The following is a 26,630-nucleotide window of genomic DNA, read 5'->3' on the forward strand; positions in this document are numbered from 1 at the left end:
CTGGCTGCTAGAAAAGTTAAATAGCCTCTGATTGTCTGTCTATATCTTTCATGTGTCTTTGGCATCGAATGTTTGCCATATATGTGTACATTGTAATCCGTCCTGAGTCCCCTGCAGGGTGAGAAGGGCAGAATATAAATACTGTAAATAATAAATAAATAAATAAATTGAATTCCCTTTTAATTTTTTCCTTTTTGCTACAAACTGAACCACAACATCTTGAACTACAAAGAACACATTTCTGGGTTTCGCAATTTGAGGATCAGGCACATGCACACACATTCAGACAGTAAAAATAAATAAAGGATTGACATTTGTAACACAATGAAAACTATTTTGTTTCCATTAGTTAATCATAGTGCCAAGCAGACGCAAAGAACTCTTTTCCATTAAAAAAAACTGAGTAAAGGAAAGCAGTAACAGGAATTTTACATTATACACAGACTTCTTCCAGAATCTTTAGAAATTATTTTGGGGATAGTGACTTGGCCACTGTGGTCCATGCTCTGGTTACATCCCGTATTGACTACTGCAATGCTCTCTACGCGGGGTTGCCTCTGAAGACTGCCCGGAAGCTGCAATTAGTCCAACGTTCAGCAGCTAGATTACTAATGGGAGCGGGGTACAGGGAGTGCACAACTCCTTTGTTGCATCAGTGGCTGCCAATTAGTTTCCGAGCACAATTCAAAGTGCTGATTTTAACCTACAAAACCCTATACAATTCTGGCCCGGTTTACCTGTCTGAATGTATTCTCCGCTATGAACCATCAAGACAGTTAAGATCTTCTGGTGGAGCCGTGCTTTCAGTCCCGCCACTTTTGCAATTGCGTCTGGCAGGAATGAGAGACAGGGCCTTTTCTGTAGTGACCCCTTGGCTATGGAACTCTCTCCCGATTGAGATCATATCTGCCCCCTCCCTCCTGTCCTTCAGGAGGCTGGTGAAATCCTGGCTATGGAAAGAAGCATTCCCAGAGTAAAGGTTGAAACCAGCTACAGAACAAAGTTATCAACACATACGGACTGAGTTGGACATGATTTTAGCTTGGCAATTTGGCTTATTTGTAATTTTAATCGATATGTATTTTAACTCATTATTATATGATGTTTTTAGATTGTACTATTAGTATTGAATCCTTGCTGTAAGCCGGTCTGAGTCCCTCTACGGAGGTTGAGAAGATCGGGATATACAAGTTTAAAATAAATAATAATAAATAATAAATAGTGGTCACTTTGTCTTAAACATTGTACGTATTCATTATTTGAAAATAAAATATTAAGTATTTTTCTAGTGGGGAAAAAACAGATATGGTGGTATGACTCATTACAAGAAGAACACTTCACCCCATATTTCATTTTTTCACCCTCATTTTTTTCCTGATTTCTGGTTGAGAAAATCCTGTCTGTAAACCTAGAAAGTCCTTGCTAATCATTTCCGCATACGGAACGAGACAGATCAAGGCTTTAGCTTCTTATTAGGTAATTTTTAACATATGACTCTGACAGCTCCATGGGTGCCATGGTGTCCAAATCCTCGGCATGCTTGTTGAAATCATCTTCTGTCAGGATCCTTCATGCATGTCTTAGCTCAGATAGGGGACTTTGGGACAGTGAAGGTCCAACAACAACCTCCCTTACTATGCCCTTTAATGCTAGACTAAATGTCAACACATTTGAATTGGAAACCTGATGAGGGAGAATGTATTTTGAGAGGCCAAGGTGATATTGCCTTCCTGGTGACTGATCCTGTACTGGTACTGCTGTAAAACTGAGTGGACTCTTTTGACCTCAGTGAGACTCACCTGCTCTATTTGACTTGCATGAGAGAGCATCCACGTGTATGCAATTTCCCATTGCACTCTACAGTTCAGAGGTGGAGGTGGTATGTTTTGACTTTCTGCTCTTGGATTGTCATCCTGTTAGAGGGCTACACAGGTGTAAATCCAAATTCCTGGTTGTTGCAAAGGTTGGTATTTTCTCCTGTGCCCATACTACTACTACTACCACTACAACAACAACAAAACAACAAACCTTTATTTATATACCACTTTATCTCCCCGAGGGGACTCAGAGCGGTTTCCAAGTAACATCATCAATACATACAAAGTAAACAACATAACCATAAAATTTGTAGAGGGCCCGGGAAATTAGATGCAATGCTATGACAGACAACAACAATAATAGGTAAAGTCTATGGCTGTTCATTTCTGGGGCCTAATAGGAGGAAGTAACCTGGGTAATTGGTACAAAAAGATATGGCCATATTCAACAGTATCTGGGGCTGAGCTAGTCGTTCTCAAAGGCTTGTTTAAACCACCAGGTCTCCAAGCTCTTACGAAAGGAGGGGAGGGATGAGGACTGCCTTATTTCCCTTGGAAGGGTGTTCCAGAGGTGGGGGGCCACCACCGAGAAGGCCCTCTCTCTCATCCCCACCAACCGTGCTTGTGACAGTGGTGGGAGCGAAAGGAGGGCCACCCCGGAAGATCTTAAAGTTCGCGCCGGTTCATACTACTACTACTACTACTACTACTACTACTACTTGTTCTTCTTCTTCTTCCTCCTCCTCCTCTTCCTCCTCCTCCTCCTCCTCTTCTTTATATCCTGCTTTATCTCTCCTGAAGGGGACTCAAAGCGGCTTAACATAAAAACATTAGTACACACTTATACAAACATTAAAACAGAATTTGAAATAAACCGTATTAAAAATTCACAGTTATAAACCATTCAACATATTCAATGCATATTCAAGTTCAAGTTCAGGCTTACTGTTTAACACACCCTGGCCATTTTTTTTTGACTGGTGGAGAGTTGAGAGGAAATCAGAGAAGCATGTAGCTATGTCCCCGTAGACCAGCAATGGGTGTAATGGATTGAACTTTGGATGAAGACACTGAAAGATCAGGGTTTAAAAACCCACTCGGCCAAGGAAGCCTGTACTAGGCACACACTGTCACTTTCTAAGGAGGCCAAGGAAAAACACTTTCTGAAAAAATTGGCCAGGAAAACCCTTTGATCGGTTTGCCTTAGTCACCATAAGCCACAAAAGACTTGAAGGCACACAACGACAACAATATGTTCCGGTAGCCAAGCACAGAATGACTATATTATTCACTCAGGGCTCTTCCAGACAGGCCCTATATCCCAGGATCTGATGCCAGGTTTTCTGTTTATCCAATATTATCTGGCTGTGCGGACTCATATAATCCAGTTTAAAGCCGAAAACTTGGGATCAGATCATAGGATATAGGGTCTGTCAAGAAGGGCCCTCAGACTTCTAGAAATCCAAAGTAGATATCAGCAAATGAAGAAACAATTTTGCATCTGACTACAGGAACATCGCTCTATGTCTTACTTTAAATTACTGAAGGAGGATTTTGGACTATTATTTATTTATTTATTTATTTACTATATTTGCATACTGCCATTCTCAGCCCGAGGGCAACTCAGGGCAGTTTACAAAACGGCACAATTCGATGCCCACAACAATAATATAAAAACAGTTGAAACATTCAACATAAATAGAATTCAATCTATATAAATAAAAGTGTAATGTTTGTTTGTGGGATTAACATAACTCAAAAACCACTGGGCGAACTGACACCAAATTTGGACACAATACACCTATCAGGCTAACGAGTGATCATCACTCATAAAAACACTGCAAAACACAGCAGAAGGGACTTAAAAAGCCAAAAAACAAAAAATACATTACAACGCAAGTGCAAAACCACATATATACACACATATATACACACACAAAACACATATACACAGACTGGGCCACAGCAATGCATGGCAGGGGACGGCTAGTAAGTAAAAAAAAGTAATAGAAACAGATCCTCCGCATCTCATTGCCAAAATCATTGTCCAATCGCATTGTCTAGTCAATATTTGGAGGCATTTCCATAAAGACGAAAAGGATTACACTTTTTTCTCAAGTCGCCATAATTCATGGTCTCGAATAGACATGATATGGGGAACAAAAGAAATAGTCACAAAGGTAACCAAGTCAAAAATCCTCACAAGAATAAATTCAGAGCATGCCACATTAGAGATAACAGTTGAAAACACAAATAACAGCTTGAGCAATGCTTTCTAAATGTAATAAACCTCCTTGTAGTGAGATATAGGTCTTTGGTTCATTGCATTTTCCCATGGCTGTTATGATATGGAGAGAGGGCGAGGTAAATCCTTGTAAGATTGCGTGGTTTGTATAGTTCGTAGCATTTATCTTTTCTTGGCACGGCTATGGTCAACTTTAGTTTCTCAAAGTATGGCCTTGTCCCTAAGTGAGACACACACAAAACCCTAGTGACTCTGTGGAACATAGCCCCAGTTTCCCCAAATGCCTTGACATTTATAACCTCAAACTCTCTCTCCTCTTTCTCTCATTGAATGCAAAGCAGATTTCCGGTTGGGAACGCCCTAACAAAGTAGTTGAATATAAATTTCTTTCCTGGACTGTATAACTGCAGGTCATCCTTTTAGTGCTGAAATGGCCTATTAAAGTTTAATAAGGTTTATTGGCTCTGCGGTCGCAAGTGCCAGAAGTGCAGATGATTTCCATTTCCCTTCCACTCAGATTTTACATTTCTTTTTCAGATTAATGAGTTGAGTAATGTCCCCGTCCCTGTTATGTTGATGCCTGATGACTTTAAGGCCTACAGCAAGATTAAGGTGGACAATCATCTTTTCAACAAGTAAGTAATCAATTTAATATCAGATTTAGAGCATGTCTCCCCATTCCTAGTTGCAATATTTGTCTGCAGATAGCTGGTTTTGCATGCATGTTGAGATTTGGGTCATTTTTTTTCATGATGTGGAAGTGAAATAAAGCATGAAGTATGTACTGTGGAAGATCTAGCTTAACATGCAGTTTTCTGCATACCTCTCCATGTACTTTAAACCCCCACAGGAATATAATATTGATGTATATTATATTTCTCAGCCTTCGGGCTGAAAAAGGTGGTATATAAATATGGTAAATAAATAAATAAATAACATATAATATAGATATGCAAAAAGAAAAGAAAAGAAAAAGGAAGAGGGGCCGAGAGGGGCCGACCAAGGACAAGATGGATGGATAGCCGCCCTGAGTCCCCCCTCGGAGGTTGAGAAGGGCGGGGTAGAAGTGCAAGAAATAATAATAATAATAATAATAATAATAATAATATCCTTGTAGTGACTGGATTGACCTTGAAGGAGCTGGGGGTGGTGACAACCAACAGGGAGCTCTGGCGTGGGCTGGTCCATGAGGTCACAAAGAGTCGGAAACAACTGAACGAATGAACAACAACAACAACAACAACAACATGCATCAGGGATTAGTATTGCTAGTATTTTGGTCCAACTACATTGGTTGCTTATAGAATCATAGAATTAGAAGGAGACCCCAAAGACCATCCATTCCAACCCTCTGTCATACAGGCCTATTATGAAGCATATAAGAAAGCACCATAAAGAATGGCTCTGTTCATATATAGGTTCTTGCTAGGGAGATGCTGTTCTGTATCTCAAATTATGTAGATTTTAAAACTAAGAGGAAACAATTGCAGGTCTTCCTGTGTTGGTGCCAACAGCTCTCTAGGATAACAACAACAACAACAACAACAGTAGTAAACTGCTTCGAGTGCAAAAGACAAAGAGTGAATACCGTCAAAACACAATCCAGAGCAGAAGAGAAAACTGGCAAAAGAAGGCTCTTCATGGACAGTTCCTGGGAAAAATTCAGAGTCAAATTGACAAAGAAAAAACATGGCTGTGGCTCACAAATGGAACTCTGAAAAGTAGATGGAGGGCCTGATTCTGGCAGCCGAAGAGCAAGCCATTAGAACCAGTGCCATCAAAGCCAGAATTGAAAATTCGACCATAGATCCCAAGTGTAGACTCTGCAAGGAAGCAGATGAAACAATAGATCACATCCTCAGCTGCTGTAAGAAGATCGTGCAGACAGACTACTTGCAGAGGCATAACACCGTTGCTCAGATGATTAATTGGAACTTCTGCCATAAATACCATCTGCCTGCGACTAAGAACTCCATATGCTTATGTATTCCTTGCATACTTTGAAGTATGGCAGTTTCCCCTTGCTCTGGATCCATCCAATTACTTGTCACACTCCCAGACAGTTTAGCCATGCTGGCAGTGGATGATAGGAGGTCTAGTCTGAAATGTCCAGAGAATATCAAGTTGGCACTTTCCCGATCACCCAGCACAAGTGAGAATTTCTTCCAAGTGAACAGATGGACCAGCATGTTTCAGCTGTAAGAAAATTGCTTCTTTTTTCACTTATGTCATTTATGGACTATGGCCTAGCTAGCAAATTTATTTTCCCCTCTGATTTGGGAAGGCTGATAACCTCTGTGTATTTTGTCCTCCTTCCTGGAGGTTCCTTCTCTGGGGGCTTTTAAACAGAGGCTGGATAGCCATCTGTCGGGGATGCTTTGAATGCAATTTTCTTATTTCGTGGCAGGGCGTTGGACTGGATGGCCCTTGAGGTCTCTTCCAAACTCTATTATTCTAGTATTTCCCCCTCTTTCACTTGCCAATCAGCACCTTGGAAGCTCCTGCTTCCATTTAAATTAGAGCTTTGTTAATTTTGTATGCCATAATCTTGCCCATACATGGGAAAGATGATTTTTGCCATATTCCAACTTCACAGCCTACAGTGTAGACAGGCAGAGGTGGGTCGAGATTTGTATACATTGCAAACAGAATTGCTTATCTCTCTGGCTCAAAAGTAGCTGGCCAGCAATCTTTGCTTCCTTGTCTCTGGATGTCTATTATGCAACCAGATAACGTCTTTCTGGAGCCAATGCTGTGTTTGAGTAACTGTGTTTTATTGATTTTTGAAAATTGATTGTCCAGTGTTGGCTACACCCTTCATTTTCTCCAGAGCTGCACTCAATGTTTGTTTTGAAACTTGCAGTTCTTAGTGCTTTTGAGCCGCTTTTGTATATTGTGTCCGTGCTGATTCAGAATCCTATTGATGTTGCTGTGTTGCCTTTCAAGAACGTATTCTATTTCAATCACTCTCTATTTCATTCCCTGAAAAGTGGAAAAAAAAACATAAATCTTTTTCTTACAAGAGAGAATATAGTTATCACTTCAGATTGAATGTGAAAGCTGGGGTTCAGGAAAGCCACAGACTGGTGGCTTTTCTCACCTGCTAATACTTGTGAGAGTAAGTGACATATTCAGAGGCAATGCTGAATGGTTCTCCAAAGAGTGGACAAATTGGTCACATAAGATTTTGAATCATAGACCATGGCCTACAATGTGAAGGGCTCCTTGTAGATAAAGGTTAAAAAGGTAAAGGTTATCCCCTGACATTAAGTCCAGTCGTGTCCGAATCTGGGGTGTAGTGCTCATCTCCATTTCTAAGCCGAAGAGCTGGTGTTGTCCATAGACACCTCTAAGGTCATGTGGCCAGCATGACTGCATGGAGCGTCGTTACCTTCCCGCCAGAGCGGTACCTATTGATCTACTCACATTTGCATGTTTTTGAACTGCTAGGTTGGCAGAAGCTGGGGCTGACAGCGGAAGCTTACGTTGCTCCCCGGATTCGAACCTGTGACCTTTTGGTCAACAAGTTTAGCAGCTCAGTGCTTTAACCCACTGTGCCACCGGGGGCTCCTTGTAGATTTGTTGTTTTTCATTCGTTCGGTCGTCTCCAACTCTTCGTGACCTCATGGACCAGCTCACGCCAGAGCTCCCTGTTGGCCATCACCACCCCGAGCTCCTTCAAGGTCAGTCCAGTCACTTCAAGGATGCCATCCATCCATCTTGCCCTTGGTCGGCCCCTCTTCCTTTTACCTTCTACTTTCCCCAGCATAATTGTCCTTGTAGATAGTGAATTGTAATAAATGAAATGGGATCCAACCACGTCTCCCTTGAGGGTTCCATAGACACCAAAAAAGGCTGTCTCCTCTGTCCTTCCAAAATGAGACTGGGAACATGGTTAGACTCCCTCCTCCAAATATCCTAAGATATGTGAGATCTCTTATGGAGGAGATGCAGGCTTCTACATAGTCTGGACCTAAACCATGTAGGGCTGTATACTGACTTGTCTGGAAATAGACTAGCACCAGATTAGCTGCTTCAGCAAATGAGTTTTTACATTGTATCTTGACTGCTTTTCTTGTCAATGATTGAGAAGCAAGAGAAGTGCTTTCCTTGGTTAGTTTTTGAATTTGTTGTTGTTTGTTTCCTTAGAATAGTGTTGCTCAACCTGGGGTTCGGGACCCCTGGGGGGGGGGGGTCACAAGTGGGTGTCAGACGGGTTGCCAAAGACCATCAGAAAACACAGTATTTTCTGTTGGTCATGGGGGTTCTGTCTGGGAAGTTTGGCCCAATTCTATCGTTGGTAGGGTTCAGAATGCTCTTTGATTGTAGGTGAACTATAAATCCCAGCAACTACAATTCTCAAATGCCAAGGTCTATTTTCCCCAAACTCCACCAGTGTTCACATTTAGGCATGTTGAGTATTCATGCCAAGTTTGGTCCAGATCAATCATTGTTTGAGTCCACAGTGTTCTCTGGATGTAGGTGAACTACAACTCCAAAACTCAAGATCAATACCCATCAAACCCTTAATTTTTAAAGCATTTTTAAAGCTTACACATAAACCAACAGTAATGTATGATATGTCTTTTAATCTAGAATGTATTTAAAATCAAACTATATCTTAACATATTGAAGGACAACTTCTCTTCACCTCTTTCCAGAGAGAATCTGCCAAGTCGTTTCAAATTTAAGGAATATTGTCCTCTGGTGTTCCGAAATCTCCGGGAGAGGTTTGGGATTGACGACCAAGATTATCAGGTATGGATCAAGATTGTGGCAGTGGTATCTCAAAACAAAGATATACTGTGCTGGACCTATGGATGTATGTAATTGAAAGGGATTGCTCTTCATTGTGTGAGATCAATATGTGAGTTGTATTGTTGAAGGCTTTCATGGCTGGAATCACTGAGTTGTTGTAGGTTTTTTTGGGGTATATGGCCATGTTCTAGAGGCATTCTCTCCTGACGTTTCACCTGCATCTATGGCAAGCATCCTCAGAGGTAGAAGAAAATCCATTCATCAGGATTCGTGGACTTAATGCGATCCTGATGGTGAGGTAAAGGGGTACCTCACCGGGAAGGTGTAAGCGAAGGGCGAAGGGCGGTGCAAGCTGCAGGCGTCCAGGGTGCCTGGGGTATGGAAAAAAGAGATAGAGTGGCTCTGGGCCCAGAAAAACACACCTCTTTTACCTGTCTGGCCCGCCCTTGTATCCTATTACCATACCTCCTCCTCTGCCTCTCAGTTCTCGCTCCTGAAGAGTGCAGTGAAGTGGTGTAGGTGCGCATGTGTGAGATCTGAGAGGCAGAGAAGGAGGTGCAGTAATAGGAAAATTATCATATTGAAATCAAATCTGATGCTTTTAAAAATTTTATTTATGTGTGTTGGATGAGGGGTAGTCTTATACGGCAAATATATCCCAAACTCTATATTTTAACTGGAAAAGTTGGGGGTTGTCTTATACGCCCAGTCGTCTTAGTACATTGAAGTAGAGCAGTGGTTCCCAACCTGTTTTTGACCAGGGACTACTTAACCAGGGACCACTTTGGCCAGGGACCACTCTCCACATTAGTACCAAAAGGGTTACGAATCATTTTTTGGTGAACTTTAGATTTGGTTTAGTTATTGGGGGGGCTGATTCAGAAAATTGCATTGGATAGACCACATCAGCTCTAGTTTCTGGTACAGAACATATGCCATCCAGTAGTCACCATCTGCTCACCCAAAGAAAACCATATTTAATAAGCCTTGGCACTATAAGAGGGTTTTGCAAGTCCAGTTGCTTTCATTGCAACGGTGTAGTAACAGTGAGGCTGTGGACCATATTTTAGTTCTTGCAGACCACTGGTGGTCCACGAACTACTGGTTGGGAACCACTGAGGTAGAGAGTATGGGGAGAGGTTCACAAATGCAGTCAAGAAGAATAGGAAAAGAAACTCATTGCAGCATAAACATATGGGCTACATCTCCCAGAACTAATCTAGATATTTCTGTGTGTGAGGGGAAGATCTATCTAGAAATAACCACAAATCAATCCAGTACACTCCTGGTGTAACTAGTAGTGGCAAACACCTTGGGAAGTCTGACTTGGCCACAGTGGTCCACACTTTGGTTACATCCCTTTTAGATTACTGCAACGCTTTCTATGTGGGGTTGCCTCTGAAGACTGCCCGGAAGCTCCAACTAGTCCAACGAGCGGCAGCCAGAATACTAACACGAGCGGGGTACAGGGAGCATACTACTCCTCTGTTGCACCAGCTCCACTGGCTGCCAATTAGCTTCCGAGCACAATTCAAAGTGCTGGTGTTAACCTGTAAAGCCCTAAACGATTCTGGCCCTGTTTACCTCTCCGAACGTATTCTCCCCTATGAACCATCAAGATTATTAAGATCATCTGGAGAGGCCCTGCTCTCGGTCCCACCGGCCTCGCAAGCGCGTCTGGTGGGGATGAGGGACAGGGCCTTCTCGGTGGTGGCCCCTCGGCTCTGGAACTCTCTCCCATTGGAGATCAGAACTGCCCCTTCTATCTTGATGTTCAGAAAACAGGTGAAAACTTGGCTCTGGAAATTGGCATTCGACGAGTGAGTCAATATTTTGTGATATGGATGGATGATGACGAACAACGATTTTATTGTGACGACTGACCATTGTAATCATATGACTGTATTTTGCTATTTTAATGTTTTTAGTTTAATATGTAATATGATGTTTTAATGACTGTTTGTGATATTATTGTTGGAAACCGGCCTGAGTCCCTCGATAGAGGTGAGAAGACCGGTATACAAAACTGCTAAATAAACAGCATATATTTCAAAACAGGAAGAGTTTAGCCTTTTTAGCTATTTCACAGAATTTTAAAAAACAGGAAGGTAGGCAAGTAGGCTTGTGTGTGTGTCACAGAGGGAGAAAGAGAGAGGAGGAAGATTAGTACACAAAAGAACCTAAGTTCTGGTAGTCACTACGCAGAACCTTGTTAACACTCTACCAGCTTGAAGTGTTTTTACTGCTGTGTTGAATGTATTCCTCATTTTCTCATGAATCAAGTTGCCCCCTTGCAGACCTGCGTTGCTGCAACTCCTCCTTGTTCCTCTGTTTCCTTTTTGTAGAATTCTGTGACACGGAGCGCACCCGTCTACAGCGACAGCCATGGACGGTGTGGGGTTCGTTTCCTCACCACCTACGACCGGCGGTTTGTCATCAAGGCGGTGTCGAGCGAAGATGTTGCAGAGATGCACAACATCCTAAAGAAGTATCATCAAGTAGGGATGGTGGAGAGGAACCGGGGGGGGGGGGGGGGGAATTAAATACCATCTTTCGTTCCATAATAGATAGCATGATGCATAAGGACAATCCTTTTGTGTGGGCAGGGATTTCTATCATTTCTACAGTATTCCCCTATCTGCAGTCAGTAACAGGAAGGCATTTCCAAGTCACCTGCTTTGACTTTAGTCCTCCAGCAGGTCTCTTCCTCTCCTCAAGGGGATTTGGCACCATTGCTGGTATTTTTGGCACTAAAATTGATACCAAATATTTTAATATTTAGTTTGCACAATCTATATAAATAAAAATGTAATGTTCGTTTGTGGGATTAACATAACTCAAAAACCACTGGATAAATTGCCACCTGATTTGGCCACAAGACACTTACTAACCCAAGGAATGACCATCACTAAAAAAATTGATTTTGTCATTTGTTAGTTGCTGGGATTTATAGTTTACTTACAATCAAAGAGCATTCTGAACTCCACCAACAATGGAATTGAACCAAACTTAGCACACAGGACTCCCATGATGAAAAGAAAACACTAGAAGGGTTTGGTGGGCATTGATCTTGAGTTTGGGAGTTGTAGTTCACCTACATCCAGAAAACACTGTGGACTCAATGACGAATCTGGACCAAACTTGGCACAAATCTCAATAGGCCCAAATATGAACACAGATGGAGTTTGGGGGAAATAGACCTTGACATTTGGGGGTTGTAGTTACTGGGATTTATAGTTCACCTACAATAAAGAGGATTCTGAAACCCACGAATGACAGAATTGGGGCAAACTTCCCATACAGACCTCCCATGACCAACAAAAAATACTTAAGGTCATCCAGTCCAACTCTCTTCACCAGGGCAAGAAAACGTAATCAAAGCCCTCCTGACAGAGGGCCATCCAGCCATAGATATAGATAGATAGATAGATAGATAGATAGATAGATAGATAGATAGATAGATAGATATGATTCACACACAGAGAGATATAGTATCATAGATTTGAAAGGGAGCCCTAAAGAAGGACAAAGAGATGTTGCATGTTCCAGAGTAGGCAAACCAGACAATCTCTACATCAACAAAGAAACAGCAAGAAATACTATTTTCCCACAAGCATAAAAAATTAGATATATTATAAACCAACATTTTCTCGTTACTTTATTTTCCAGATCACCAGACTGGACCACAGCCACACGTGGCAAGGGTCAGCTAGTTAATAATAAAAACGTACAGATATATACAAACAAACACATATTATTTTGAACAATGCTTCCTACTATCCATGTAGTAATTGTTCCCCATTATGCATTTCTGTCCTCTCATCTGTCCTGTTATGGTGACTGCCTGTCCCTTGGGTTGAAGTCATCCATATATGACCATGTCCCTCCTTCCCAGTGAAGCATCCTCCCACTCTTCCTTATCTATATAAATAAAAATGTAATGTTCATTTGTGGAATTAACAGAACTCAAAAACCACTGGGGGAATTGACACCAAATTTGGACACAAGACACCTAACAACCCAATGTATGCCCTTCACTCAAAAAATTGATTTTGTCATTTGGGAGTTGTAGTTGCTGGGATTTATAGTTCACCTACAATCAAAGAGCATTCTGAACCCCACCAACGATGGAATTGAACCAAACTTGGCACACAGTTCTCCCATGACCAACAGAAAACACAAGAAGGGTTTGGTGGGCAGTGTCCTTTGGTTTTGGAGTTGTAGTTCACCTACATCCAGAGATCACTGTGGACTCAAACAATGATGGATCTGGACCAAACTCTACAAGAATACTCAATATGCCCAAATGTGAACACTGGTGGAGTTTGGGAAAAATAGAATCTTGACATTTGGGGGTTGTAGTTGCTGGGATTTATACTTCACCTACAATCACAGAGCATTCTGAACCCCACCAACGATAGAATTGGGTCAAACCTCCCACACAGAACCCCCATGTGGGCCACAGCAACGCATGGCAGGGGACGGCTAGTAGCATATATAAAATATAATTATAATACCATATTATTAGTAGTAGTATTATATTGTATTATACCCCAGTGGCACAGTGGGTTAAAGCGCTGAGTTGCTGAGCTTGTTGACTGAAAAATCGCAGGTTCGATTCTGGGGAGCGGCGTGAGCTTCCGCTGTCAGCCCTAGCTTCGGCCAACCTAGCAGTTCGAAAACATGCAAATGTGAGTGGATCAATAGGTACCGCTCTGGCGGGAAGGTAACGGCTCTCAATGCAGTCATGCCGGCCACATGACCTTGGAGGTGTCTATGGACAACGCCGGCTCTTTGGCTTAGAAATGGAGATGAGCACCACACCCCAGAGTCAGACATGACTGGACTTAATGTCAGGGGACAACCTTTACATTTACCTATATTGTTTTACATTATAATATTATAAATATTATATGTATATACAATATATTATATTATATTACATTACATTACATTACATTACATTACATTACATTACATTATTAGCATAGCACAAGAGACAAGATGGGACTGTCCCCTGACTCTTCACTCTGGCCCAGAGCAGCAGTTTGTGCTGCAGGGAGGGGTCCCCAACTGATGACATATGCAGGAGACAAGATGGGACTGTCCCCTGGCTCCCCCACTCTTCACTTTGGCCCAGAGCGGCAGTTGGTGCTTCTTGTCATTCCCTGTGCTCAGCCTCTTTTTCTGCTCAGTGCCTCTCATCTGCTTGAGTACCTCCCAAGCCATTTCCTTCTCTTTCTGATGAATGATGCCACAGCATGGAGGTTCTGTGGAGAGACACTGTAGGCACTTCCACAGTATTGACAGGCTGGGCTGAATCAATATTTCCTGTCCCTCTCTCAGGGCACTGAACTGGGAAGTGTGTAGACATCATCCTTTGCCAAGGTGGGATATGTTCTTCTGTTCCTCCTCTGCTTTATTTCCCTCGTTCGGTGGGATCAAACTAGGCTCAGTCCTGATATCCCGCAATGCAGTTGGAAGACTCTCAATGAAAGGCTTGTGGTGCGCCATCTGCACTTTCCATATTTGTTTACTTAGGAGAAGCACTAGCATCAACAGCGGTGGCAGAAGGAAAAGGGCTGTGGTCACTGCGGTCAGGAAGGGAGGAAGAGAGCACTTTCACGAGGAGGGTCAGGCTGGCTTCATCCCTCTTAAGCTCATGGCAAGCAGCCAGGACTCCACTTGTGGCCTTTGGTCCCATAAAACTGGGCTACCTTTCCGACTGTGTTCATTGTGTGTATGCACATTTTAGAAATAGGTTTTAGAAGCACTGCATTGACTTACTGTTGAAGATGTTTCCTCCTTCTGCTTTTAAATGTTGTGCATCACCTGGAGAGTCTTGGCAGGCTGAGAGGTAGCATTATAACAAACCAGGCCCTGGAGAAATAGGCTGCTCGGATCCAACTGTAGTGAATCTACAGAATTCTGACCTGATTCTGCAAAATATATTATCTATCTTGCAAAATAATTACCCTTTGCAAAATTTGGATTTCTCCCACTCGTCCTTCAAATTACAGAAAGATATATAATACTTACTTACTTAGGCAATCCCTCGTAGTCCGAGGATGATGGTTCCCCCAAGTTCGGTGTCCTGGCGGTGGGTCTGTAGCTGACTGTGGAGCCCTATTCTTGATCTGCATCTTCTCCCGCAGTGAGGGCATTGGTTTCCAGGTGGAAAGGGGTCCCGTGCAGGGTTGGCTTGACATGCCTGCCTCTTGGCACGTTTCTCTCTTTCACCCTCCATCCGTGCCTCTTCAAATTCTGCAGCACTACTGGTCACAGCTGACCTCCAGCTGGAGCGTTCAAGGGCCAGGGCTTCCCAATTCTCCGTGTCTATGCCAGAGGTTTTGAAGTTGGCTTTGAGCCCATCTTGAAATCTCTTTTCCTGCCCACCAACATTCCGTTTTCCGTTCTTGAGTTCGGAGTAGAGAACTGCTTTGGGAGACGGTGGTCGGGCATCCGGACAACGTGGCCGGTCCAGCGGAGTTGATGGAGGAGGACCATCGCTTCAATGCTGGTGGTCTTTGCTTCTTCCAGCACGCTGATGTTTGTCCGTTTGTCTTCTCAAGAAATTTGCAGGATTTTCCGGAGGTAGCACTGATGGAATCGTTCAAGGAGTTGCATGTGACTTCTGTAGACAGTCTACATTTCGCAGGCTTATAGCAGGGCTGGGAGGACAATAGCTTTATAAATAATAATAATAATAATAATAATAACACTTTATTTGTACCCCTCCCCAAGGGACTCAGTGCGGCTTACATGAGGCCAAGCCCACAACACAGCAATAACAAGCAAAAACAACAATAATACAAGCAGTAAATAAAACTCATAACAGCAAATAAACAATAAATATTAGTAATAGCACGACAACATTTAAAAACTTATGGCTGGGCCAAATGTAATAATTTAAAATTTAAAATATGCTGGACATGGCAGGTAAAATATGACTAGGGTGGATTTCCAGGAAGTGATGGGTGTGCAGAAACAATCCTAGGTCATTAATAAAGTGCATTTAAGGACAGATTTAAGCACCTTGGTATCCCTACGGATGTTCCGGTCCTAAAACACTCTCTGCTTCATTCGGAAAAACGCTGCACTCGCAGAGCTCAGGCGGTGTTGTATTTCCATTTCGATGTTGACTTTTGTGGAGAGGTGGCTGCCAAGGTAGTGGAAATGGTCAACATTTTCTAATGTTACACCATTAAGTTGTATCTCTGACATTCGAGAGGGTTTGGCTGGTGACTGCTGGAACAGCACTTTGGTTTTCTCGATGTTCAATGACAGGCCGAGCTTCTCGTATGCTTCTGCAAAGGTATATAATAATAATAATAATCATCATCATCATCATTATCTTTATTTATACCCCACCACCATCTCCCCAATGGGGACTCGGAGCGGCTTACATGGGGCCAAGCCCGGACAACATATTACAGCAAAATAAAACCAGAAAATAAGCAACAAGCAACATTATCAAAATTACATAGAAAAAAAGGTATAAACACAGGAACTAAATAACATTCCAATAAACACAATCACGATAACAGTGGGCAGGCCACATGTACAGGATAAAATGATTAAAAACTCTATAATGAGATAAAAATAAGAGTAGGCTATTTGCAGGGAGCTCATAAAAACACACAGGGTTGAGGAACTAAACTTCCAATTTGAAGGGCGTGTACTCCAATGGCAGAAGCATTGATGGGAACCATAGTATCATGTTGTGCACATACTCGCCAAAGGCACAGTGGAAGAGCCAGGTTTTAAGGTTTTTTATCTCCTGTTGATTCACTTATTGGAAATAATACGGGGTTCTAAAAGATTTTCTGTTGCTTTGATTTTTTAAAAAGGTCTCAAATATGCCTGTCAAATTTGGAGTTGCTCCACTCTTCCATTTAAGCATTGCCGGTGAGTTTTAGCCTCATGCTGATTGACTTATATTTTCTCTCATTCTCTCCCCCTTTTCAGTTCATTGTGGAATGCCATGGGAACACGCTTCTCCCCCAGTTCCTTGGCATGTACAGGCTTACTGTGGATGGTGTGGAAACCTACATGGTGGTCACCAGGAATGTGTTTAGTCATCAGTTGACAGTGCATCGGAAATACGATCTCAAGGTGAGGACCATTAATACTGTGACCATCTTAGGCCATGGAAACCCTAGTCTTTTCAGCATGGTAATAGGCACCACCAGGGACCCCTGGTGGCGCAGTGGGTTAAACCGCTGAGCTGCTGAATTTGCTGACCAAAAGGTTGACGGTTCGAATCTGGAGAGTGGGGTGAGCTCCCGCTGGTAGGCCCAGCTCCTGCCAACGCAGCAGTTTGAAAACATGCTAATGTGAGTAGATCAATACTCACGGGAAGGTAACGGCACTCCATGCAGTCATGCTGGCCACATGACCTTGGAGGTGTCTATGGACAGTGCCGGCTCTTCAGCTTAGAAATGGAGATGAGCACCACCCCCCAGAGTCAGACATGACTAGAGTTAATGTCAGGGGAAATCTTTAGCTTTAATCAAGTCATATTCTCCCCAAAAGATTTTAGGCAGTTACTGGAGTCTTGTGGTTACAAAGGAAGTGAGAGTAGGCGTAAGAACAATGCATATATATATATATATATATATATTCGTGTCAGGAGCGACTTGAGAAACTGCAAGCCGCTTCTGGTGTGAGAGAATTCGCCATCTGCAAAGATGTTGCCCATGGGACGCACAGATGAGGAGCTGGAGCTGATAGAGGGAGCTCATCCGCCTCTCCCCGGATTCGAACCTGCAACCTGTCGGTCTTCAGTCCTGCTCCCATAAAATATATTAGAAAACGATTCATGAAATTATACAAAAAAATAAAAAATAAATGTCAAGTGAAATCCAAATACTATTTATTAGGGATGCTAGATATGAAAATAAGCAAAAATGAAGACATTTTATTCAACTATATGAGTACAGCAGCCAGAATTGTGTATGCCAAAAAATAGAAGACCAAAGAAAATTTTCTTTTTTTTTCTTCTTTTTCAAATAATAGGGCTTTCCTTCCCTCCTTCTCCCCCCTCATAGATAGTATTTTGCCTGTCCCCCAAATAACCCACTCCCTTTTTTTCTCTCCCCCCTCCCCCAATTTTATTTATTATTTATTTATTTTATTTACTTTGCTTATATACTGCTGTTCTCAGCCCAGGGGCGACTCACAGCGGTGTACAACATAGGAAGAACAGAATTCAAGACACAGTATAAAATAATTCACAATCCAACATTATACAAAAAAAAAAATTACACTCTGAGATCCCCCTTTTTCTCTAAAAAAAATAAATAAATAACTATTTTTAAAAATGAACAATGCATATACCTCAGGTTTATTGTGCAGAAGTGAATTTTTGGGGGTCATTTCTGCATGATCAAACCCAACATTCCATGGACAACAATCCATTCATACGCCTTATCTCTTCTCCACCCTTTTGTGATTCACCGACCACATCCTGACCTCTCCAGACACCAGTATGTTTATTTTAATGGGGTAAATAAAGAAGGATGTATATGTAGAAAGGCCCTGAATTAATCAAGGCCAATGGTGTGTTTTATATGAATTCTTGGACTGTTTGGTTCTAAGTTAGATCTCTTCTTCCTCCTCACCCGATTCCCTTTGCTTTCTCCTTCAGGGTTCAACAGTAGCAAGGGAAGCCAGCGACAAGGAAAAGGTAAGATGAGAGCAATATTTGGGAACTTTGGATAGGAAAGCCTTTGTAATTATTTGTAAATGTCAGAAAGAAGTGGGTTTACTTCTAGTCATGTTCTAAAAAAGAAGATGGAGTCCTGGTAACCCAGATGGGAACTGCATGACCTTCCAGATTTTGGTGGCATAAAACATCTCAACCTATCTAGTATAACCCATGATGAAAATTTATGGGTTTTGCAGTCCAACATATCTGGAGGTCACATGTCCTTTTGAAATGGGTGCTGGGTTGAAGGAGCAGAATAGCTGTTTAATGTAGTGTTGAAGGCTTTCATGGCCGGAATCACCGGGTTGTTGTAGGTTTTTTCGGGCTATATGGCCATGTTCTAGAGCAGGGGTCCTCAAACTAAGGCCCGGGGGGCAGATACGCCCATCCAAGGTCATTTACCCGGCCCTCGCTCAGGGTCAACCTAAGTCTGAAACGACTTGAAAGCACACAACAACAACAACAATCCTACCTCATCAGCCAAAAGCAGGCCCACACTTCATTGAAATACTAATAAGTTTATATTGGTTAAAATAGTTCTTCATTTTAATTATTGTATTGTTTTAAAGTGTTCTTTGCACTACAAATAAGGTATGTGCAGTGTGCATAGTAATTCATTCATATTTTTTTCAAATTATAATCTGGCCCTCCAACAGTTCGAGGGACTGTGACCTGGCCCTCTGTTTAAAAAGTTTGAGGACCCCTGTTCTAGAGGCATTCTCTCCTGACATTTTGCCTACCTCTATTGCAAGCATCCTCAGACGTTGTGAGGAAATACGATCTCAAAGTGAGGGCCATTAATACTGCGACCATCCTAGGTCATGACCTCACAACCTCTGAGGATACTTGCCATAGATGCAGGCGAAATGTCAGGAGAGAATGTCTCTAGAACATGGCCATATAGCCCAAAAAAACCTACAACAACCCATAATAGCTGTTGCTTGATGTCTCTGACTGATCATGCTGGTTAAAGGATTCTGGGAACTTTAGTTCAAAGGAGTAAATTTTCCAAGCTTAACAGTGGATTAGTTGGAAGTATCTAATGGACAAATACAATTGTCAACCTCTCTATCCACCTGATTCAGGATTACAGTGTTCCTTCACTACTTTGCGGTTCACTTTTAGCAGACTCGCTGTTTCACGGGTTTTTGAAAATCTATATAAATAACAATGTAATGTTCATTTGTGGGATTAACAGAACTCAGAAACCACTGGACGAATTGACACCAAATTTGAACACAAGACACCAACTAAAGCAATCTATGTCCTTCACTCAAAAAAACAAAAAAATTAACCGGAAAGAACTTAAATCCCCCACAAAGCTAAATGACAGAGCATGTGTTAAAAGAACACCCTTCCTTGCCCTTCCTTCCTGCACGAGGGGAAAAAACCCGACAGCTGAGAGAGAGGCGGCTTGAGAGAGGGAGGGAAAGGTGGCCGCTATATCCCTCTTGCTACCTCCTACCTCTCTCTTCCCAAAGGATTCAGAGAGAGGGAGGAAGGGAGGGGGAGAGAGAGGGGGGACACTCTCCTCCAGATCCACCCCCTCCCTTTTCTTCCTTTCCTTTCCTTTCCTTTCCCGCTGTCACTGTCGGCAGCATGGAGGTGCCTCTGCTGAGAACTCACACGGGAGGGATTCTCTCTCTCTCTCTCTCTCTCTCTGTGTGTGTGTGTGTTTGTGTGTGTCCTGAAAGCTCACCCATACTGAGTTATGGGAAGGAATTCTGGGAAATGAAGTCCAGTATTCAAAGAAAAGACAAAAAGGCATGCTCTGTGAGTTAGAAAAGGCTGTCCAGGAAGGCACACTCCCAAAAGATGGCCATCCATTTTTACTTTATAGCAACCCTGGGCTATAATATATCTACAATAATAATATCTATAACTATAATATCTATGCAGACTGTGGCCAGGAAATCAGAAGACGCTTACTTCTTGGGAGGAGAGCAATGTCCAGTCTCGATAAAATAATAAAGAGTAGAGACATCAGACTGGCAACAAAGATCCGCCTAGTCAAAGCCATGGTATTCCCTGTAGTCACCTACGGATGTGAGAGCTGGACCTTAGGGAAGGCTGAGTGAAGGAAGATAGATGCTTTTGAGCTGTGGTGCTGGAGGAAGGTCCTGAGAGTGCCTTGGACTGCGAGAAGATCCAACCAGTCCATCCTCCAGGAAATAAAGCCCGACTGCTCATTGGAGGGAAGGATACTAGAGACAAAGTTGAAGTACTTTGGCCACATCATGAGGAGACAGCAAAGCCTAGAGAAGACAATTATGCTGGGGAAAGTGGAAGGCAAAAGGAAGAGGGGCCGACCAAGGGCAAGATGGATGGATGGCATCCTTAAGTGACTGGACTGGCCTTAAAGGAGCTGGGGGTGGTGACGGCCAACAGGGAGCTCTGGCGTGGGCTGGTCCATGAGGTCACGAAGAGTCGGAGATGACTGAACGAATGAACAACAACAACATAATATCTATATATCTATCATAATAATATCTAAGTCTATTTTATGTGTGTGTCTATGATATATATATGTCTATAACAATAATATCTACAGGTCTATAATAATATCTATGGGTCTATAATAATATCCATATGTCTATAATTATAATATCTGTCTGTCAATAATATCTCGAGGAGACTGAAAAGGGGCTTATATTAGGTTGACACGTTGCCACTTCAGTTGTGTATTGATAGCTTAGAAACCAGCTCTTCCTTTTTCCTTTCTTCCCCATTTCTCCCCAATGGGCTACAGCAACTCATGGCCAGGTACAGCTAGTATTAATATAAAATATTTATATCCAGTGGAGGCCAGGGACCCCGGAAATGCGGAGGCCTGAGGTGCAGCGGAGAAGGCCTGCCTCCCTGGCCTGCTGCTGCCTGCGTGGTTCCGGAGGCTCTGCGGGGGTCTGTGGAGGCGAGGGATGCAGGCAGGCACCCTTGGGATGGGCCGGGAGGTGGGTAAGGAAGTGCGAGTAAGAAAATAATATATAAAATAATGTATAAATATTAAAATTAATATGGCATCCCTACGCGGATTTTCACTTATTGCGGGTGGTCCTGGAATGAACCCCTAATAAGTGAGGGAACACTGTATTTGTTATCGCAGTCATAGACAAATGTAATACCGAGTCTTGCCTTTCCACTCACAAACTATGCTCATAAAATATTGAGGGATGGAGGGATGAAAGTTTTCCTTTTGCAAGAATTGGTGATTCTTAAACTGCTTAAGTTTCATTTGTTTCTTTATTTGAAAAAAATATACCCCCGTCCCCCGGATTTGGTTATTTACAAATGTATTTTAATTCTCTATTCCCCTCACTCTGACCTTTTTTTATTCTAATCCGGAAAAGCCAGATGGTGTTCTATTTTAAGGACTGCCAGTTGATTAGATATTCAGATTAATGATTTTTTAAAACCTTGGTAGAACTATAAACCATCCAAACTGTATCCCAGATCCCTTGATACTGGTGCCCTTCTGGACTTCAGAAAACATTGACTTCCAGTTTAGCTTCCCCTAAATCCAAGTAACACCTAATAATCCATTGGTTTTTGGTTAGTTGATTTTCAAAAATCACAATTCTGTGGAACAGATAGAAATTTTCATCATGTGGGGCAGGTAATGCGTAAGTGGTTATGTCAAAAAACAGGATTATCATTGGCCAAAGAAAAAAACTATTTTATCACTGATGTACAAGTAAACTGTACAACAAAGAAGGTGAGAAGGATTCAGTTTGGATACAGCCTGTTTGATGGAAAATGAAAAGAAAGAATATGACTTAGTATTGATCTCAGACACTCCTAGGAATGTTATTCAGCTTATTTTGCTATGCATCCTGTTTTAAAGAGAATTACAGCAACACTGCTGAAACTTTTACCAACTTGGTTGCAGAAACAGCATGGAGGATGGCAGGAACAGCAAACAGACACCATGAAGACTATAGACCAGTGTTTCTCAACCTGGGGGTCGGGACCCCTGGGGGGGGGTCATGAGGGATTGTCGCCAAAGACCATCAGAAAACAGAGTATTTTCTATTGATCTTGGGCGTTCTGTGTGGGAAATTTGGCCCAATTCTATGGTTGGTGAGGTTCAGAATGCTCTTTGGTTGTAGGTGAACTATAAATCCCAGCAACTACAACTCCCAAATGTCAAGGTCTATTTTCCCCAAACTCCACCAGTGTTCACATTTGGGCATGTTGAGGATTTGTGCCAAGTTTGTGGACCCAAACAATCCATCATTGTTTGGGTCCACAATGCTCTCTGGATGTAGGTGAACTACAACTCCAAAACTCAAGGTCAATGCCCACCAAACCCTTCCAGTATTTTCTGTTGGTCATGGAAGCTCTGTGGGCCAAGTTTTGTTCAATTCCATTATTGATGGAGTTTGAAATGTGCTTTTATTGTTGTTGTTGTTCATTCGTTCAATCATTTTCGACTCTTTGTGGCTTCATGGACCAGCCCACGCCAGAGCTCCCTGTCGGCTGTCACCACCCCCAGCTCCTTCCTATGGTGTATTGATCTTTAGTATCCAAGAAACAGATATCTATGAACAATAACAAAATACAAGTTGCAAAGCATTATCAAAACAGAACTGTGTTAACATAAAGCGTGTAAATACACTGTACGTGAATCACAAAACAAAACTGAATGTTACTTAGTTATCTTGTAGTCCTCGAGACAGTAAATTATCTTCAAATACTGTCCAAATTAAGTCCAAATGGTATCCAGTTCAAAATATAATCCAAATGATGATACGACAAGGATCCCCGCGTTGAGGTTCAAAATATAATCCAAATGATGATACGGCAAGGATCCCCGGGTTGAGGTTGCCTTGTTTCAGGGGACTTCCTCTTCTTCAGGGTTTGTCTTCTTTATGAAAGTGGGTGGTTCACACCATATATCCCTAAATGGGTGATAACAACAACATAATAGATATGCCAAAAAAGGCAACCTCAACCCGGGGATCCTTGTCGTATCATCATTTGGATTATATTTTAACTGGATACCATTTGGACTTAATTCGGACAGTATTTGAAGATAATTTACTGTATTGATCTTTAGAGCATCGGATTCGTCGTTCATCTCCAGCACCATTGGTCGCTAGCCTTCCTTTCGGCTTTGAGCTAACTGCATCATCACATCTGGGACTAGTTGAACTTATCCTCTGCTCCTCCCCAGTAGCTTTTTAGCCATCTTCCAATAGCATACCAACATATCTCTGGTTTTACTGGTCTATTTAGTTTTCTTGGCAAGAAACTGGGATGGGTTGCCATTGCCTTCCCCAGGGATCGCGCTTGGTCTGACCTCTCTGCCACGACCATCCCGTCTTGGGTGGCCGTTCACGGTTTCGCTCGTGACATCACTGAGGTGCTCAAGTTCCAGTGCCACGACAAGGCGGCGATCCTTTGCTGGAGCTTTGATTGTAGGTTAACTATAAATCCCAGCAACTACAACTCCCAAAGGACAAAATCAATCCCCCCATTCCCATCAGTATGGCACAAATACCTAATATGCCCACATTTGGATACTGATGAGGATGGGCATAATGGGTATTTGAGACAAATGTGGTCCAGTGAATGAAAATATATCCTGCATATCAGATAATTACATTACAGTTCACAACAGTAGCAACATTACAGTTACGAAGTAGCAATGCAAATAATGTTATGGTTGGGGGTCATCACAACATGAGGAACTGTACTAAGGGGTCGCGGCATTAGAAAGGTTGAGAACCACTGCTATAGGCCATAGGTTGCACACTCTTACCTAGTCACTAAGATCTGGATAGTTGATTTGCAGCCTCAGCAACTATTAACAGAGCATTCCTGTTGCAAGTTTAATTTTCTTCTTTAAAAAAAAACATAACACAATATCGGCCTTTCCTGCAGCCTAAGCAAAACTGCTCTCTGAGCCAGTGTTCTGTGTGATCTCATGACTTAGAGTGAATTCCTGGACATGTTTGAGCACTTTGGATTCTTTCGGCTTCTTAGTGAACTCTGGTCTTACTTTGGTTAAACTCTCCTTCTTTCTAGGCAAAGGATCTGCCAACATTTAAAGACAATGACTTTCTGAACGAAGGCCAAAAGCTGCATGTCGGAGAGGAATCTAAAAAGAACTTTCTGGAAAAGTTGAAACGAGACGTGGAGGTAGAGTTGTGCTTAGTTGGTGGTGGGAAAGTGGGGAAACTGAGAGTGGTGATGCTAGAACCACGTATCTAAAAAGCATTACAAATGTTTTTCCCTTCTCTGGTTGGTACTTTGAGGAGATTGTCCAGCTCTCCAGGACTCTCTAGTCTCCTAATTTATCTATATAAATAAAAATGTAATGTTAGTTTGTGGGATTACCATAACTCAAAAACCACTGGATGAATTGACACCAAATTTGGACACAATACACCTATCAGGCTAATGAGTGTCCGTCACTCCTAAAAACACTAAAAAACACAGTGAAAGAAACTTACAAAGCCAAAAAACAAAAAAATACATTACAACGCATGCGCAAAACCACATATATGCACAAACACACATATATACACATATACACACTGGACCACAGCAATGTGTGGCAGGGGACAGCTAGTATCTATATAAAGAAAAATGTAACATTTGTTTGTGGATTAACATAACTCAAAAATCACTGGACGAATTGACACCAAACTTGGACACAATACACCTACCAGGCCAATGAATGACTATCATTCATAAAAGCACTGAAAAAAACAGTGGAAAGGACTTATAAAGCCAAAAAAGCAAAAAGATGCTACAGCGCATGCACAAAAACGACTTCCCCTGGCAAAAAAACACACACAATAGCATACACACACTCTCTTCCGGACTACATCTCCCAGCATCCCCTAGACCAGGCTCTTTAGGAGAGGAGGATGATCCGAATGCACTGATTCCAAAATGCAAGCTTTCTTCTCCTTGGATTTCTTTGAGAGCATCCCAAGCCCTGCATATTTCCAATTTCCTATTCCTGGATTGCAACTCCCAGCAATCCTCCAGATAGATAGATTAGATAGAGATAGATAGATAGCTCCAGCAGAGAAGAGCTCTTTGCCCCACCCCAGCCATTCCACAGATATATAAACCCATTGTCCTACTTCCAACAGACCTCACTACCTCTGAGGATGCTTGCCATAGATGCAGGTGAAACGTCAGGAGAAATGCCTCTAGAACATGGCCCTATAGCCCGAAAAAACCCACAAGAACCTATTGATGGATAGATAGATCAGGAGGACTGCTGGGAGTTGCAGTCCAAGAATAGGTAGAGAAGGAAGAGAAAGGGGAAGGGAAAGAAGGGGGGGGAGGAGGAATGGAAGAGGTAGAGAAGGAAGGAAGGAAGGAAGCAAAGAAAAAGGGGAAGGAAGGAAGGAAAGAAATAGGGAGAGAAGGATGGAGAGAAAGAAAGGAGAGAAAGAGGAAGGTTGGCCACAACAACGCCTGGCGGGTATAGCTAGTATCTAATAAATTATATGTAATTTATATATAATAATTTATAATAGATATAATTTAGATATAATTTATAAATATCTCCAATTTATAGAATACCTTTCTACTAACAGTGTCCACCTCCTCCTCATCTCAGGATAATAATAATAATAATAATAATAATAATAATAATACTTTATTTATACCCCGCCACCATCGCCCCAAGGGACTCGGAGCAGCTTACATGAGGCCAAGCCCAATAACACATCAAAACAGAAAAGCAATAAACAAAACAATGCAGTGCAATGCAAATTACCGTATATACTCGAGTATAAGCTGACCCGAATATAAGCTGAGGTACCTAATTTTACCACAAAAAACCGGGGAAATTTATTGTCTTGAGTATAAGCCGAGGGGTGGGAAATGCAGCAGCTACTAGTAAATTCCAAAATAAAAATAGATAACAAAAAATTACATTAATTGAGGCATTAGTTGGATAAATGTTTTTGAATATTTACATAAAACTGTAATTTAAGATAATACTGTCCAACTCTGATTAAACCATTATTTTAACCTTCTTCAATATAAATGTGAACATGTCCTTCCAATAATAATAAGAGAGCAAAATAATAAATGTGATAAAAATAATTGAGTAAAATAATGTAAATGTAATAAA

The 26,630-nt window shown here is 42.0% G+C and overlaps 1 protein-coding gene across 1 annotated transcript in view; it reads left to right on the forward strand.

Annotated features, from left to right (window-relative positions):
• Nucleotides 1-26,630, forward strand: part of PIP4K2B (phosphatidylinositol-5-phosphate 4-kinase type 2 beta) — a 56,019-nt gene that overhangs the window by 20,639 nt on the left and 8,750 nt on the right. The window contains exons 2-7 of the mRNA XM_060781242.2: nucleotides 4,600-4,697; nucleotides 8,724-8,820; nucleotides 11,166-11,318; nucleotides 16,789-16,935; nucleotides 18,470-18,508; nucleotides 24,557-24,670. Of these exons, the coding sequence (XP_060637225.1) occupies nucleotides 4,600-4,697; nucleotides 8,724-8,820; nucleotides 11,166-11,318; nucleotides 16,789-16,935; nucleotides 18,470-18,508; nucleotides 24,557-24,670 (648 nt within the window). The remainder of the gene's footprint in view (nucleotides 1-4,599; nucleotides 4,698-8,723; nucleotides 8,821-11,165; nucleotides 11,319-16,788; nucleotides 16,936-18,469; nucleotides 18,509-24,556; nucleotides 24,671-26,630) is intronic.

The sequence above is a fragment of the Anolis sagrei genome, chromosome 6, assembly GCF_037176765.1.
Source record: "Anolis sagrei isolate rAnoSag1 chromosome 6, rAnoSag1.mat, whole genome shotgun sequence".
Lineage (NCBI taxonomy): Eukaryota > Metazoa > Chordata > Lepidosauria > Squamata > Dactyloidae > Anolis > Anolis sagrei.